The 16044-nt window shown below is 45.7% G+C and overlaps 2 protein-coding genes across 11 annotated transcripts in view; one reads left to right on the top strand and one right to left on the bottom strand.

The window, feature by feature from the left end:
- Nucleotides 1–11997, top strand: part of RTN4 (reticulon 4) — a 63966-nt gene extending 51969 nt beyond the window's left edge. For 5 of the 6 annotated variants that reach the window (XM_083733093.1, XM_083733091.1, XM_083733092.1 and 2 more), the window contains 4 exons: nucleotides 5629–5698; nucleotides 7204–7250; nucleotides 8153–8211; nucleotides 10815–11292. In XM_083733093.1, the coding sequence (XP_083589219.1) occupies nucleotides 5629–5698; nucleotides 7204–7250; nucleotides 8153–8211; nucleotides 10815–10857 (219 nt within the window). In that variant the 3' untranslated portion in view covers nucleotides 10858–11292. Of the gene's footprint in view, nucleotides 1–5628; nucleotides 5699–7203; nucleotides 7251–8152; nucleotides 8212–10814 lie in introns of all 6 variants that reach the window. The other variant, XM_083733090.1, reaches the window with a different exon arrangement.
- Nucleotides 11998–12990: 993 nt separating this feature from the next.
- EML6 (EMAP like 6) overlaps nucleotides 12991–16044 on the bottom strand; it is a 167578-nt gene continuing 164524 nt past the window's right edge. For all 5 annotated transcript variants that reach the window (XM_083732978.1, XM_083732974.1, XM_083732975.1 and 2 more), the window contains one exon: nucleotides 12991–15532. In XM_083732978.1, coding sequence (XP_083589104.1) covers nucleotides 15508–15532 — 25 coding nt within the window. In that variant the 3' untranslated portion in view covers nucleotides 12991–15507. The remainder of the gene's footprint in view (nucleotides 15533–16044) is intronic.

The following is a 16044-nucleotide window of genomic DNA, read 5'->3' as shown; positions in this document are numbered from 1 at the left end:
CAGGTGTGGAGGACTCCCTGGTCCTGAATGGGGTAACTGTGCCCCTGAAGGACCAGGTGCGCAGCCTGGGAGTCATTTTGGACTCACAGCTGTCCATGGAGGCACAGGTCAAATCTGTGTCCTGGGCAGCTGTTTACCAGCTCCATCTGGTATGCAGGCTGAGACCCTACCTGCCTGCGGACTGTCTCGCCAGAGTGGTGCATGCTCTGGTTATCTCCCGCTTGGACTACTGCAATGCACTCTACGTGGGGCTACCTTTGAAGGTGACTCGGAAACTACAACTAATCCAGAATGCGGCAGCTAGACTGGTGACTGGGGGCGGCCGCCGAGACCATATAACACCGGTCTTGAAAGACCTACATTGTGTTGGTGCTGACCTTTAAAGCCCTAAACGGCCTCGGTCCAGTATACCTGAAGGAGCGTCTCCACCCCCATCATTCTGCCTGGACGCTGAGGTCCAGCGCCGAGGGCCTTCTGGCGGTTCCCTCATTGCGAGAAGCAAAGCTACAGGGAACCAGGCAGAGGGCCTTCTCGGTAGTGGCACCCGCCCTGTGAAACGCCCTTCCAGCAGATGTCAAAGCGATAAACAACTACCTGACATTCAGAAGACATCTTAAGGCAGCCCTGTTCAGGGAAGTTTTTAACGTGTGATATTTTACTGTATTTTTGGTTTCTATGCAAGCCGCCCAGAGTGTGGCTGGGGAGGCCCAGCCAGATGAGCGGGGTATAAATAATAAATTATTATTTTTTATTATTATTATTATTATTATTATTATTATTATTATTATTATGCACCAGAAAATGTATTGTTATGGATGTGTGGAATGACCTGGCCTTGTCAACAACTGCAACAACTGTAGGCCTCAGATTGTAGTATACATGCTGGGGGGTAGGGAACCTCAGGCTCTGTGCTTGTGTGAACAAGTGATTGCAGCCCTCCAGGACTGTCTAACCTCACTGGCCTTTCTCCACACCCTCCTTCAGTGCTTTTGTCTACCTGGAATGTGGCCTTGAAGAATGGAAAGGGCTACGTGTAAAACCTCTGGTGTTTCTGTGACTGGAATGCATCCTTCTATGCCAAGGAGTTTTCATGCATTCCCTACTTTCATGCATCTGGCCACACCTTCTTTCCCCTGCTGCTGACATGTGGCCTCTGCAAGGTTGTCACTAATAATAATAATAATAATAATAATAATAATAATAATAATAATTTATACCCCGCCCATCTGGATGAGTTTTCCCAGCCACTCTGGGCGGCTCCCAATCGAGTGTTAAATACAGCATTAAATATTAAAAACTTCCCTAAACAGGGCTGCCTTCAGATGTCTTTTAAAGATAAGATGGCTGCTTATTTCCTTCACATCTGAAGGGAGGGTGTTCCACAGGGAGGGCGCCACCACCGAGAAGGCCCTCTGCCTGGTTCCCTGTAACCTCACTTCTCGCAATGAGGGAACCGCCAGAAGGCCCTCGGTGCTGGACCTCAGTGTCCGGGCAGAATGATGGGGGTGGAGACGCTCCTTCAGGTATACAGGTAACATGGCCCTCAGCCTGAGAAGGGTTCCCTTTCCCTGATAAATGCCACCAAGCATTTTCTGCTGCATTTTCTTGTCGGTGCTTCCCAGGGTGCTGTGTACGCCGTGCTTTTAAGTCAAAAGTACTGTGTCAAGGCAAGAATGCTCAATCTTAAATCTACATAGAAGCCTCTCCCAGCAGCCCCAGGTTGCATGCAGTAGTCAGAGATGAAGGGAGGTGCAGACCAGCAGCATCTGCAGGGCCACAGGTGTGCTGCTGCCTGCTTAAGCGTTCAGCAGGAGCCTCTGTTGCAGCTGCTGCAGCCAGTGGAAGAGGAAAAGGGGTATTAACTGGAGATGGGCCTTTGGGTTGCTGGCGCTTTGTCACCAGTACCCATTTTATAGTGACATTACCAGCATTTCAGGTGCCAAGCGAAAGCTTCTTTATATTCTCCTTGAGCAGTGTTTCTCAAACTTGGGTCCCCAAGTTTGTTGTTGGACCACAACTCCCATCATCCCTAGCTTGCAGGACCAGTGGTCAGGGGTGCTGGGACTTGTAGTCCAGGAACAACTGGAGACCCAAGTTCTTTTTTGGGGGGATTCAGGATACCTTTGGTTAACCAAGGGTCACAAGCAAGGGTTTCTTAAAAGGTAAAGGAGCCCCTGACTATTAGGTCCAGTTGTGATTGACTCTGGGGTTGCAGCGTTCATCCTGCTTTATTGGCCGAGGGATCCGGGGTACAGCTTCCGGGTCATGTGGCCAGCATGACTAAGCCACTTCTGGCGAACCAGAACAGCGCACGGAAATGCCGTTTACCTTCCCGCTGGAGTGGTACCTATTTATCTACTTGAACTTTGACATGCTTTCGAACTGCTAGGTTGGCAGGAGCAGGGACTGAGCAATGGGAGCTCCGCCCGTCACAGGGATACGAACCACCGACCTTCAGATTGGCAAGTCCTAGACTCTGTGGTTTAACCCACAGCGCCACCTGCATCCCAGGGGTTTCTTAGAATGCAAGAATTGAGAGATACAGGGTGTTGGGGAAAACAGTGCCCTTGAGTCTTTGGATAAACTTGCTAATTTGCCATTTTTTTACTACTTTTTGAATGCATTGCTGAACTTCTTTTTTTAAAATTAACTCAGTTCATAGTTATATCTTAAAGGCTTGTAACCTACTTCGAACATTATCCAATAAAAAAGAAAACCCAGCCCAAGTAATAAATACTTCTAAGTAAATGATTGTGCAAATGTGCCCTTAGTCATTTTGTTCAGAGAGCCCTTCCCCTACTGAACGTTTTGCCCTCAGATTAGCAGTGGGAATCAGCTGACCTGGGAACTCTCACCCACCGCCCCACATGCAACACATTAGTGATTCAGCACTTCCAGATCACACCCCCACACCCCTGCCCTTCTTACTTGGCAAGTAGATCTTAAACCCTCTGGGAACTAGTAGGGCTCTATCTCATCCCGGGACATGTTGGTCTCGTTCCCTAATTTCTCATGTTACATTTGGAATAGTAAAGGCGATTCTCCCCCACCTTCTCCAGTTTCACGTGGTTGGGGTTTAAAGAGCCACTAGTTCCTTGAGAAGAGAGACCACAGACCAAGTTGTTTCTCAAGTTCAGTCCCTGGTGAGCTGGGCAGAAAGGATGTCAAGGTAGCAGGACCAATAGAGACTCAATGCATTGCTGTATACCAAGCCAGACCACTCGTCCATCTTGCTTAGTGTTGTCTGCACGGACTGGCAACAGCTCTCCAGGGTTCCAGGCAGGGCTGTCTCCCAGCCTTACCTGTATGTGCCAGGGAGCGTCTATATGCAAAGCAGATGTTCTACCATGGATCATGGCTCTTCCCCAGCTCCCTGCCTGAAATAATAGAGAGCTGCTGGGCTGGATGGTGGACTGGTGCTTTGACACAGCAAGTGGGAACTGTGCACAGCCACAGTTCTGCAGTTAAAGATTTTGCAAAGCTGCTCCCCCCCCTTCTAGATTTAAGACCAGAGATGGGGAGCCTGTGGCTCAGTGCTACTGGACGGCAACTCTCATCAGCTCCCTTCCGACGAAAGAAGAATGGAGGATGAAGTTGATGGACTATGCAGAATTAGATAAATTAACAGGAAGGATTTGAAACCTGCGAGATCAGAGATTTTGCGAGAGATCTCCAGAGATCTCCAAAGAAGACTGGAGTAAATATATGAACTATTTGAAAAGTAATTGTGATGAACAGATTACGCTAGTAGGACTGCAAGAAGTTTTGTAAGGTGGATTATTTGAAATATTGCAAGAAAGACTATGGAGAGAATTATTAGTTAAGGACAATTAAATGTAATGCAGAAATTAAGAAATGCAGAATAAGTGATAAAGAACGGAAAATCATCAGAGGTGTTGACGGAAGTCTAAAATATTGTATAAGATGAGAAGTTATGTTGTATGACTGTTGGAACTGATATGTAAAAATAATAATAAAAATATGTGTGTGTGTGTGTGTGTGTGCGCGTGCGCGCACACACACACACACACACACACACATACACACACTCATCAGCCCCCAACCAGCATGGCTAATAACCAGGGATGGCACGAAATGTAGTCTAGAATCAACTGGAGGGCCACAGATTGGCTGCTGCTACTGAAGACAACCTTAACCCCACTCCTCCCATTAGCACTAGGTCACAAAGAACCAAGGCAGCCTTAACGGCTGCCACCATCTAATTTCTGTGTTCTGGGAACAGAAGCTTACAGTGTCTGGGAACTGGAACGCAAGGAAGGAGGCTGCAGTGGGGGGGGGGTGGAGAGAACAAAGGTTTTGCCCTACATCTGTGGTTTTCAACCTGTGTGCCATGGCACCCTGGGATTGCCTTGAATGATGGTCAGAGGTGCTGCGGGCAATACTGGCCTCTGTCCCTCTTTCCTTCCCTCCCTCCATCAGTCTCCGAATTCAATCCACCAGTCTCCGAAGAGAACTGTGCAACCCTCCCAAAGGCTTGCACATCTGTTTGTTGCAGCAGCGCTGGCTGCAAGCTCCCCAGGTGAATGACGCCTCTGGCGCTGGGCAGGGGGTGCTTCCCAGGCCCTGGTGGGGCCGTGTGAGGAGGCACATCTCTTTGGGGCAAGGGGGGCCAGCTCAAAGACCAGAGGCGGCAGCTGCAGACTCCCAATGAGAGGGGAGAGGAGAGGCGGCTGGGTGAACACTTCACAAGGGAGGGTGTTTGAAAAAGGGTGAGGGGCTGCCAGCTCTGCAGGCACAGGGTGACGTAACTGGGCTCCTGAGGCTCACAGAAAGAATGTAGTTGGTCAAGGGAGCCGTGGACCCCAAAAGGTTGAAAGCCTCTGCCCTATGTAATATATATCAACCTTGCTTGCTGCTTGGAGGGTATCTTGCTAACAAAACATTCCCCATGTGGTAAGAGCAGCTCATGGAGACCTTAAGTGCATGGAAGTAGCATAGGGAAGTTTCTAATGTGTTGTGGTTTGCTTCGGGTTTTATGATTTGCTGGAAGCCACCCAGAGTGGCAACCCAGTCAGACGAGTGGCATATAAATAAATTATTATTATTATTATTATTATTATTATTATTATTAGCCCTAAATCTAATGGCACAGGGCCTGTCTCATTGCTTGTACTTGAACCTCTTCTGTGGTTGAAATGGCCACATGAACCACCGGGAGATGGATCAGACCTGAAATCCTATGAGACTTTTCGTCATTCTCAGCACGGCCAGGGGACCTCAAAGCTAAAGTCTGTGGGATCCCATTACAAGTCCTTTTGGCTATAATTATCTCTGACATACGGAGGCTGGAGCGCTGCCTTTTCGCTGCCTGATCTTTCCATGCTGCCTTCAGTGAAGGCCACCTGAAGAGTCGGAACAAATGCCAGATTGCCACAGGGGATGCTGCTGCTGCTGCTGCGAGTGACATTCCCATGTCAACTTTCCCCATTTTCCACATGCAAGGCTTTAGAATGGCTTACTTGGGGTGTCTCCCATCACTTGGGTAGTCTCCAGGCACCTCCACTCCCCACGTAGCAGCCAGCCCATGGCAACTGCAAAGCCTACTTGAGCTCTAATAAATGGTCCACATTCTGCATTCCTACTCAGCTTTCTCTTTTTTTCTTCCAGTTTGCCGTGTTGATGTGGGTGTTCACCTACGTTGGTGCCTTGTTCAATGGTCTGACATTGCTGATACTGGGTAAGTTGGCCCTCTATACTACGTTGCACCTAATAACAAAGCATTTTGTGAGAAAAGCAGTACGTTGTCAACGATTTTGGTGTCATGGCACAGCATGATGCTGAGGCATCAGAGCAAATTGGCAAAGGCTGCAGAGAAAGCAGTAGAAAGTCGTAGAAACGCCATGTTTTAATTTGTGGGGTTTGCAGAGGAGGGCTGGTTCCATTGCGTTTGACTTGATCACAGTCATTTGCTTGATACACCAATAGTAGCGATCAGGATCAGTATTCTTGCAGGGCAAAGTAAAGGAAAGGCTGCAGCTCAGTGGCAGAGCATCCGCTTTGCATGCAGAAGGTCACAGGTTCAATCCCCAGCATAGACCTGCAGATATAGAGCAGTATATAAATTCAACCCATCAGCCTCTGAATAGAGCTGTGCAAGATTCCTTGCCTGAAACCTTGGAGAGTTGCAGCCGGCCACCGCAGATGATACTGAGCTATGGTTTGTATGGTCTGAGCTAAGGCAACTTCATAGAATCATAGAAGGAACCACAAAGTACCATCTCTTCCAACCCCTGCAATGCAGGAATCTTGCATGGCCCTGAGATTAAGAGTCTCGTGCTCTACTGACTGAGCTATCATAAGTAGCTCAGGTGAGTGTATAGGTGTCTGGATGATGTATTTGGGGACCTTGCTTTGCTTGTCCAGCTCAACATCACATGCCCAGTCATTGTTTAGGGGCATTGCACCCCATATTCACAGAATGCAGAGACTGCTGCCAGTTGCAAGGGCTATTTGCAGCAGCCTCGTATTTTTGTTTTAGCCTGGATTCGCACACCTTACTTCAGGGGTCAGCAACCTTTTCCACCATCTCTCAGACCATGTGGAGGGACACTATATTTTTTGGGGGGAAATGAACGAATTCCTATGCCCCACAAATAACCCAGTAAAAGGTAAAGGGACCCCTGACCATTTGGTCCAGTCGTGACCGACTCTGGGGTTGCGGTGCTCATCTCGCTTTATTGGCCGAGGGAGCCGGCGTACAGATTCCGGGTCATGTGGCCAGCATGACTAAGTCACTTCTGGCAAAACCAGAGCAGTGCACGGAAACGCCGTTTACTTTCCCGCCGGAGCGGTGCCTATTTATCTACTTGCACTTTGACGTGCTTTCAAACTGCTAGGTTGGCAGGAGCAGGGACCGAGCAAAGGGAGCTGACCCCGTCACGGGGATTCGAACCGCCGACCTTCTGATCGGCAAGTCCTAGGCTCTGTGGTTTAACCCACAGTGCCACCCACGTCCCTTTAACCCAGAGATGCATTTTAAATAAAAGCACACATTCTACTCATATAAAAACATGCTGATTCCTGGACCATCCGCGGGCCAGATTTAGAAGGCGACTGGGCCGCATCTGGCCCCCGGGCCTTAGGTTGCCTATCCCTGCCTTACTTGATCTTTTCTGCATCCCTGCATTTGCATACACTTACGGATGTTTCTTGTGTTTTGTTTTCCCCTGCATCCCATTCCAGCTCTGATTTCGCTCTTCAGTATTCCTATTATTTATGAAAAGCACCAGGTGAGTGTACGGTGTGGCGCATATTCTCTTGACAATTCTGCCAAAAATGTGATGGTTAATTGGGACGATTAAGAGTAAGTTGTGTACCAAAAAAGATTTGAGAGAGCTCTGCAGAACACAATCCCACCTCTTCTCCTGTTGATCTACTTAGCTGCTGCTGTTCCTAGCGCTCAGCTGGGGTTATGTAAGTCCCTGGAGGGTGTTCCTCTTAAGCTGACTTGGCAGGCTTTCCTGGTTGGGAAACTACTTTGGAGCTGATCAACTCCAAATGACCTGCTTTAGAGACACTGCGAGGCAGAGAGGTAGATTGGGGGTGGGGTGGGGGTGCAAGACTTTCAGAGAACAGGCTAGCAAAAATAAAATAAAAGAGCACCATTTCAAGTAAACAGATAGTGGGTCCTCTCTGCCCCCATATATGGATAAATTCCTCCTAGACCATCTTCAATGGTAGGGCTGCCACATTTCAAAAATTGGAAATCCGGACACAAAAGTTGTTGAGCCCTGTTCAACAGTGGCTCCAAATTTATATTTTGCTCTGTGGGCCTACAAGGAAGCTTGACAGATATTTGCCTTTATTTGTGGATGATTTGGTAAAACTGGGGAAATGAATAAAAATGATTTGGGGGCGGGGGCGGGGGAAAGGCACTGAAGATTCTGCAAATCTTTAAAACATCACTAATCCTATACTAAATAAAAAGCCTTGCACAGTTCTGAAATAGATACACATACAGAAGACATGATCAAGGCCTAGTAGAATAGGGATCAATGTTCCTTTTTTCTTAGGGTGGCAGGAAACCCCTGTCCCTGGTTATGGGGGGAATGTTGAGCAGAAAGTAAGTGTTAATGCACGGTGATTTCCTGTTATTGAAATGGTAATTCATCCTTGTGTCTTTACTTGCCAGGTTCAAATTGACCATTACCTGGGACTTGTGAACAAGAATGTCAAAGATGCAGTGGCAAAGTGAGCATATAGAATTTTGAAGATAATTTTAAAGTAGCTGATACCTTTCAGTGTTATTTTTAGTGAGAGATTACGTGTGTGTGTGTGTGTGTGTGTGTGCGCGCGCGCACACACACACACACACACACACACACACACAAAAACCTCTTTCAAGGCCCTGTAATCTGGAATGCTCTCCCCAGGGGAGGCACACCTGATTCCTTCATTGTCTGCTTTTAGGTAAAAGCATTTTTATTTACTCAAGACTTTAGAGTTTAACTCTCAGCTTATTTTTTTTTAAACGTGGTGGGGATTCAGTTAGATTTGCACTTTCAGACATATTACTGTATTTTCGCTTGTTTTTATTCTTCTTTTTAATCTTTTGTAAGTCACTTTTGGGGGGGAAGCAACTGATAAATATAATAATCTCACACAGCAGATTGCTGAATGTGAGTTGAATGAGCATATTAAACTTGTGCTCCTTGTAACTTTCAAAACTACCATCTGTGGATGACTTATCACTCGATATTTGAGGTTGCAAAGAAAAGTATTTTCAGGTCAAAACTGAAATTCACTAGAACCTCTGGGTTTCTGTATGGGAAGTTTTCCTTCTGCACATATGTTTTCCCTCTGCACATAACTGTTGCATTATAGGGAAGCATTGCATCTCTTTCTACACATAACTGTGGCCTTATGGGAAGTCTTGCTATGGGAAGTATTGCTTCTTTTCTTTTGCATTCTGGGAAGTCTCGCTTATAATCTTCTCTCTGTTTCTGCACACACTGTACGAACCTGCTCCAAACACCAAGACATTCCCTCATCGCTCCGTTCACCTAAAAGTTCATGGTGACTTGTACTCCATGCATAGCTGACCACATCTATAGAACTTGATTATTATATTCTTTCATGTTATGATCAATCATTAGTAATTGTTTCATGCCATATTAATCTTTAGTTAGGAGGTTTCATGCTTGTCTAGTCCCAACCTCGTTTCCCAGCCTTTAATCTACCAGTGATTAATGTTCACATGTAATTCCCACCCCTCACATGTAATTCCCGCCTTGCATTTGCATTAACCAATAGGCAATGAGTTTCTTTGTGTTTGTATCAACCAATCAGCCACAACCACACCTGTGGCAATGTTTGTAATATTCAATAAAAGAGAGTTCCCGGGGGTTCCCCGGCAGACGCCTCTCACATGACACCTACTACTCATCTCCCGTGATTTTCATTCCTACAACATCTCTTTATATCTCTCTCTCTTTCTCTTGTCTCTCCCTCTCTTTGTTCTTCTGCTTCTGTTCTCCTTGATCAGGCACCCCCAAACTCAGCCCTCCAGATGTTTTGACACTCCAACTCCCATCATCCCTAGCTAACAGGACCAGTGGTCAGGGATGATGGGAATTGTAGTCCCAATACATCTGGAGGGCCAAGTTTGGGGGTGCTTGTCCTTGATGGTCAGCACCCTAATCTCTTTGCTGTGCAGCCTCTTTGTCTGCTTTCACATTTTACACTGGACTACTTAGGTTGATTTGTTTGTTTTATAAAAAATACTTGTACATCCCAATTTGATAAATAAAATTTGAAAACTAAAGTGGTTTGCAGCAGCCACCATACAATAAAAAAGTGCAGATTTTAAATCGGAGATCATCAGCTAACTATTGCAGAAAAATGCTTTCTTAACTGGCAGGATAATTCTCTTTTTTTTTAAAAAAAAATTATTTTTATTAATTTTTACATAACATTTCCAAAAAAACATACAACATATTTTCTTATCTTATTCAGTGTTTTGGACTTCCATCAACCACATCTGAAGATTTTTCAATCTTTATCACTTAATCTGCATTTCATTAATTTCACTATTACCGTATTTTTTGCTCTATAAGACTCACTTTTTCTCTCCTAAAAAGTAAGGGGAAATATGTGTGCGTCTTATGGAGCGAATGCAGGCTGCGCAGCTATCCCAGAAGCCAGAACAGCAAGAGGGATTGCTGCTTTCACTGGGCAGCGATCCCTCTTTCTGTTCTGGCTTCTGAAATTCAGAATATGTTTTTTCTTGTTTTCCTCCTCCAAAAACTAGGTGCGTCTTGTGGTCTGGTGCGTCTTATAGAGCGAAAAATACGGTACTTTTAATAGTCCTTCACTAATAATTCTCTTCATACTTTTCTCTGCGACATTTCACATAGTCCTCCTTACAAAACTTCTTGCAATCCTACTAGCGTAATGTCTTGATTACAATTGCTTTTCAAATCATTCACATATTTACTCCAGTCCTCTGAGAATCTCTGATCCCACAGGTTTCGAATCCTTCCTGTCATCTTGTCTAATTCTGCATAGTCCATTAGTTTCGTCTGCCATTCCTCTTTCGTCGGTAATTCTTCTTGTTTCCATTTCTGTGCCAATAGTACTCTAACTGGCAGGATAATTCTCGGCCATCATTTAAAAGTTAAAACAGGAGATGCGTGTTGAATTTCTGTTGGGAGAGCATTCCAAACAGCTGGACCAATGCCACTTAAAGGCTTGGTTTTATGTCAAATGTGCTTCACCGACTCTGGGGGATTATGGGGTATCGGGGAAGGCAGGAGGCATAACATTTGAAACGGCTTGTTTTTGTTTCTTTGCAGGATCCAAGCTAAAATCCCCGGGTTGAAGCGCAAAGCCGAATGAAAAACCTAAAGCAACTTTTATTAAAAATAGGAGTTCATCTTTTAAGTGGGGAAGGGGAGGCATATTCATTTGGATTATGTGGGGAGGGTCAGGGAATAGCAAAACCTTGACATTGCAGTGCAATTTCACAGATCTTTATTTTTTAGCAACGCAGTGTTTTGAGGCGGGGGGAAATAACCTGTTCTTGACTGCCATGTGTGTTCATCATAAGTATTGTAAGCTGCTATGTATGGATTTAAACCTAATCCTCTTTTTGCTTCTCCCGTGTGCAGCACTGGTTAACATAACAGATTGGAGAGCTGTACATTTTATGCTTCAGCCAAGGTAGTCTTGCTGCGTTTCGAGACAGTGCAGTGCCGGTGAAGTGCAGGGAGAGCATTTCAGTTTAGCACTGTCTCTGGTCTGTGTAGGTTGACTGCAGATTTTCTTTAAAAACAGAGAGATGTGTAGAAGAATATGCCATTAAAGCAAGCTTAAAAAGCCTTGCCCGTTTGGTATCGAGTGTAGCCGTATTGTGCTTTTTAATTTTACTGTTTTATCAATTGCCAATATAAAAGTTATATAAATATATATATATAGTGTTTCACAGCAGCTTAGGATGTCCAGCTCCTCCACTGTGCTTGGAATATCGGAGAACAGAACTGGGTTTTGTTTTGGGTTTTGTTTTAGCTCCATTTAGCTTAAATCTTCAGAGAGAAAAAACACTAGCATCTATTAAAGAAAGAAAACACCCAACTCTCTTGCACATTACACAGTTTTCTGCCATAACATTTGCTGCACAAACCTCCTATAGTCTATTTTGAGTAAATAAGTTTACAGCCTCTCAAAACTCTGGATCTGTGGAAGGAATTTCTGAAGGTGTGACTCCCAAGAGCCTTGCGAGGCACTAGCAAGGAGTACCCAGCATGCTTGTTCTCCAATGTGCTCGGAATCCTCGGCGCCTGCGCATGGGTCAGCGGGTTGCGCCCCGATGCTGCAAATGTCGTTTGGAAATTTCGAACCTTGTGAATGCAAGAAATTGCAAATGAAAAAAAAATGTATACACTTGCGGTTCAAGCTGTATTAAACTAAGTCTGTGGAATGCATTGTGAAATGTAAAAACAAAACAATTTGAGTATCAATAAAGCGTATAGACTTAAATGGTTGTGTGTTGTCTAGCAAATTAAGCGTGAGTGCAGGCACCGGCAGATTACAGGTATTCAGCTTGAATGTGCGAATCCTCTCCAACGAAATTATGCTGAGTTGTTGCATGGTGGTAGATTGGTACATGTACTTTGCCACTTACGGCTCCAATTAACCAGTGAAAAAATACTGCAGCAAGTCCATTTCAGTCTCACAGGTGACAGCTCCCAGCATCCCTGACCCCACTGTCCATGGCGACTGGGGCTGATGAGAGTTGAAAGGCAGCAGCATCTCGCGGACAACATATTGGCTACCTCTGATTTAGTGTTCAAGAACAGCAGTTGGCAAGGTTTACCTCGCCTGAGCTGGTTCACTCCCGCAGAGATTGCTCCATGGGCTGGATCACATCTGCACCGATGTGATTTCCAGCATCTGCACATACATGATTTTCTGCGCTGCGGAAGTGAGCCACCGCTCTGCGCTGCGCCGGTTTAGTGCAGCACACGGGGACTCACTGAGTCGGTGCAGTGGCGTAGCGTGGGGGAGCAGGGGGGGGCCGGGCGCAACATCTGGGGGTTAGGGTTAGGGGGCGCAAATCCACGGGTTAGGGGGCACAAATTACTTGCCTTGCCCCGGGTGCTGAAAACCCACACTACGCCACTGAGTAGGTGGCTCGGTTCAGGGGCAGTTTGTGGGCCGTTTAAACCACCTTCCCTGGGCCACTTATGGCTATGGGCCGCAAGTTGCTGACCCCTGTTCAAGATCATGTGACAAAATAAAAAGGCAGCTAGTGTGTGCCAGTTCTACTCTCTTTTAAAAAACATCATTTTCCCCCAGAAAAAGTGTGTGAATGAGTCACTAGCTTTTATTTATCTGTTCTGGGAACTTTTGACAAATGAGATCTTTGCTGTCTACGACCAATGCGGCAAGAAGAAGGGGCAGCCGGGCAAAGACCAGTCTGCTTGTTTTGGGTGTGCGGCAAACCTCGAATGAAAAATCTTGACACGCAGCTGTTTTCAAATCATAAATCTTTTACTGGATCGCTTGAAAAATAAACTCATGCAAGTACTATTTTGATTTACATTATAATACAGCACCAGGAGCATATTGTTCCTAAAATCAAACCATATAAACAAATACAAACAAATCTCTTCCTGGCACACACACACACATACACACTCTATTGCTCTTAAATATTTTTGCACAATTTCACTACATAGCAATTCATTCTGTCACATTTTTTTTATTTAAAAAAAGAATTAGGATACAATCAATATGAAAAGGCCAGCATTACAACATAGGCAAACAAGGTGACCATCTGACATCAACGGCTCAATATGATTACACTGCCTAATACAGAAAGGCTTCCTTAACAGAGAAGAGTATGGGAATAAGACTGCATAGGGACCTGTGTGTCGGAAATCATAGAGGCATGTAAGGCATTAATATATTCTATTGATCGACTCTTGACAAATGGTAGCACTTTTGCACATTGATCCCCTCTCCTACCCCTCTGGAGAATTCTCCCGTTTTATTTTGGCTCTCTCTTAAACCTGGGAGTGAGCTGCTTACCCACGTGGCTTTCCTCAAGCAGAGCTTGTTGGAACAAAGATATTTGCACATCAAACCTTGCTGCTTGTCCCTTTGCAGGGAGGCTATCTGTATGCAGAGTATTGCTAGCAAAAGGAGGATGCAGTGGCCTCTTTCAGCAGCTGGTAGTGGCCCCTGCTTGACTTGGCGAAGAGGATAGGAGGAGCCCTTTCCCTTCATTGGCCAGCTAACTATTGCAGCCTTAACCATAGCACCCAAACCCAGTAAGGTAAAGGTAAAGGGACCCCTGACCATTAGGTCCAGTCGTGGCCGACTCTGGGGTTGCGGCGCTCATCTTGCTTTACTGGCCGAGGGAGCCGGCGTACAGCTTCCGGGTCATGTGGCCAGCATGACTAAGCCGCTTCTGGCGAACCAGAGCAGCACGCGGAAACGCCACTTACCTTCCCACTGGAGCGGTACCTATTTATCTACTTGCACTTGAGGTGCTTTCGAACTGCTAGGTTGGCAGGAGCAGGGACCGAGCAACGGGAGCTCACCCCATCGCGGGGATTTGAACTGCTGACCTTCTGATCAGCAAGTCCTAGGCTCTGTGGTTTAACCCACAGCACTACCCGTGTCCCAGTACCTTGGGGCAAAAGTATCTGCCGAGTTGTTTGCCAAAGCTTTGGAACAAAGGTGGAGGAAGGTTTATTTATCAAAGCATTGCCATTATTGGCCCCGAACCTAGAAACGCAGCGGGAAAAGGTTATTCTGCAAGTGGGAGGGGGCCAGAAAGAGAATAATCTCCCCCTTTTCCTTACGGAAACCTGAGTAGGAGTTGACCAACATCCAGAGGACCACAAGGCCCCCATTCCTATCCTCAAGACTGCGTTAGATATGTTGCAGATTTAATTTGACGGGCAGCTATTTATAAGAGACTTTCCCTGCACCCCACCCACTCTTGTTAAAAGAACCAGCTGAGACTCAAGTTAAAATACTGAGACAGATTAAATGCAAAAGAAGAGAGAATTGGAACATCGAGGGTGGGAGGGCAGGAGGGGGAATAACTTTGTCAGCCCTCGTCAGTTGTGGAAGTTGTAGCACCGAGAGTAGAAAGCAGACACAGGCAGGAAGCCTGTATCACTGGCAAAGCTTTCAAAAGGCACTTCATAGAAAACTGGCAAATGAACTTATTTTTAAAACCAGAAATATTTGGGGAGGGGAGGGGGAATGATAATTTGGTCAGTATAAAATTAGCCATGGCTCAAAGCTTTCTTTACTCCGAAGGCGTCCCTTGCCCAATAAGGTTTTGTAGTGGGTGGTTTCAAAATGGTTTGGTTTATGAAAAAACATGAATACTTTTAAAAAATAATCTTCAAATCACAACTCGTTTTGTTGGCAAAAAGGCTACTGAAGCTTAAGTTTGCACTATGGGCTAGGCTTTGCCGATTAGGACACTTGATTTTCAGCAAGAGAGGTTCAGAATCATAGAGTTGGGAGGGACCCCCCCCCCCAAAAAAAAATATCTAGTCCCACCTCCTACAATGCAGGAATCTCACCTGAAGCCCCCATGACAGATAACCGTCAGGGCAAACCAAACTGGGCATCCTTCAGTCTTAAGGACCAAATCAATTACCGTATTTTTCCGCCTATAAGACGCCCCCATGTATAATTCACATCCTATTTTTGGGGACTCAAAATTAAGAAAATTGGAAGGGAAAAGAGCTATCCATGTATAAGATGCCCCCAAATTTCAGACATTATTTTTAAGGGGAAAAAACCTAGTCTTATATATGGAAAAATACGGTAATTTCCCCTTCTTTCGCAATGATTGAATGGTTGGAGGGGATGGCTGTGGCATCCAACGTAGGTCAAGTTTCACATTTAGAATCTACGCAGCGTTTTGTTAAAAAGCCGCCTGCTGAAGTCTTGGGAGGCGTCCCTGTTTGGCACTCACGTGGCGGTGGTAGCAAGAGTGGCACTGGAGGAAACTGGCCTTCAAAGGCATCGCCATACAAAGACGCTAGAAAGGAAGAAATGTCAATTACCATCTGTGTGCACATGTGTGGTTGAAATCAAGACTTCTGCAAAACTAACTGGCAACCTGGCTCTGCCCTCCAGCTTCCTTATCTGCACGGTTATTCTAATTCAAGAAATATACCCCATCCAGCAATACATACTATATAGTCGGACCTTGGAAGTCGAACGGAATCCGTTCCAGAAGTCTATTCAACTTCCAAAATGTTTGGAAACCAAAGTTCCTGCAGCCAATCAGAACATGCAGAACTTGCGTCGGATGTTCCGGTTCCAAAAGAACATTCGAAAGCCGGAATGCTCACTTCCGGGTTCTGATTGTTCGGGAGCTGATTTGTTTGGGAGCCAAGGTGTTTGAGAGCCAAGGTATGACTTTATATTAAAAGTGAATCTCTACAGGCCATAATGCATCCTCTCAGACCTACATGCATCCTCTCAGACCTAGAATTTGTTCCTCTGCAGTAAATGGCATCTTCTCCATGCCAGACTCTTGCAGCTGTT

The sequence above is a fragment of the Podarcis gaigeae genome (genome assembly GCF_964106915.1).
Source record: "Podarcis gaigeae genome assembly, chromosome: 3".
NCBI lineage: Eukaryota > Metazoa > Chordata > Lepidosauria > Squamata > Lacertidae > Podarcis > Podarcis gaigeae.
This window is presented reverse-complemented; position numbering and strand designations above follow the sequence as displayed.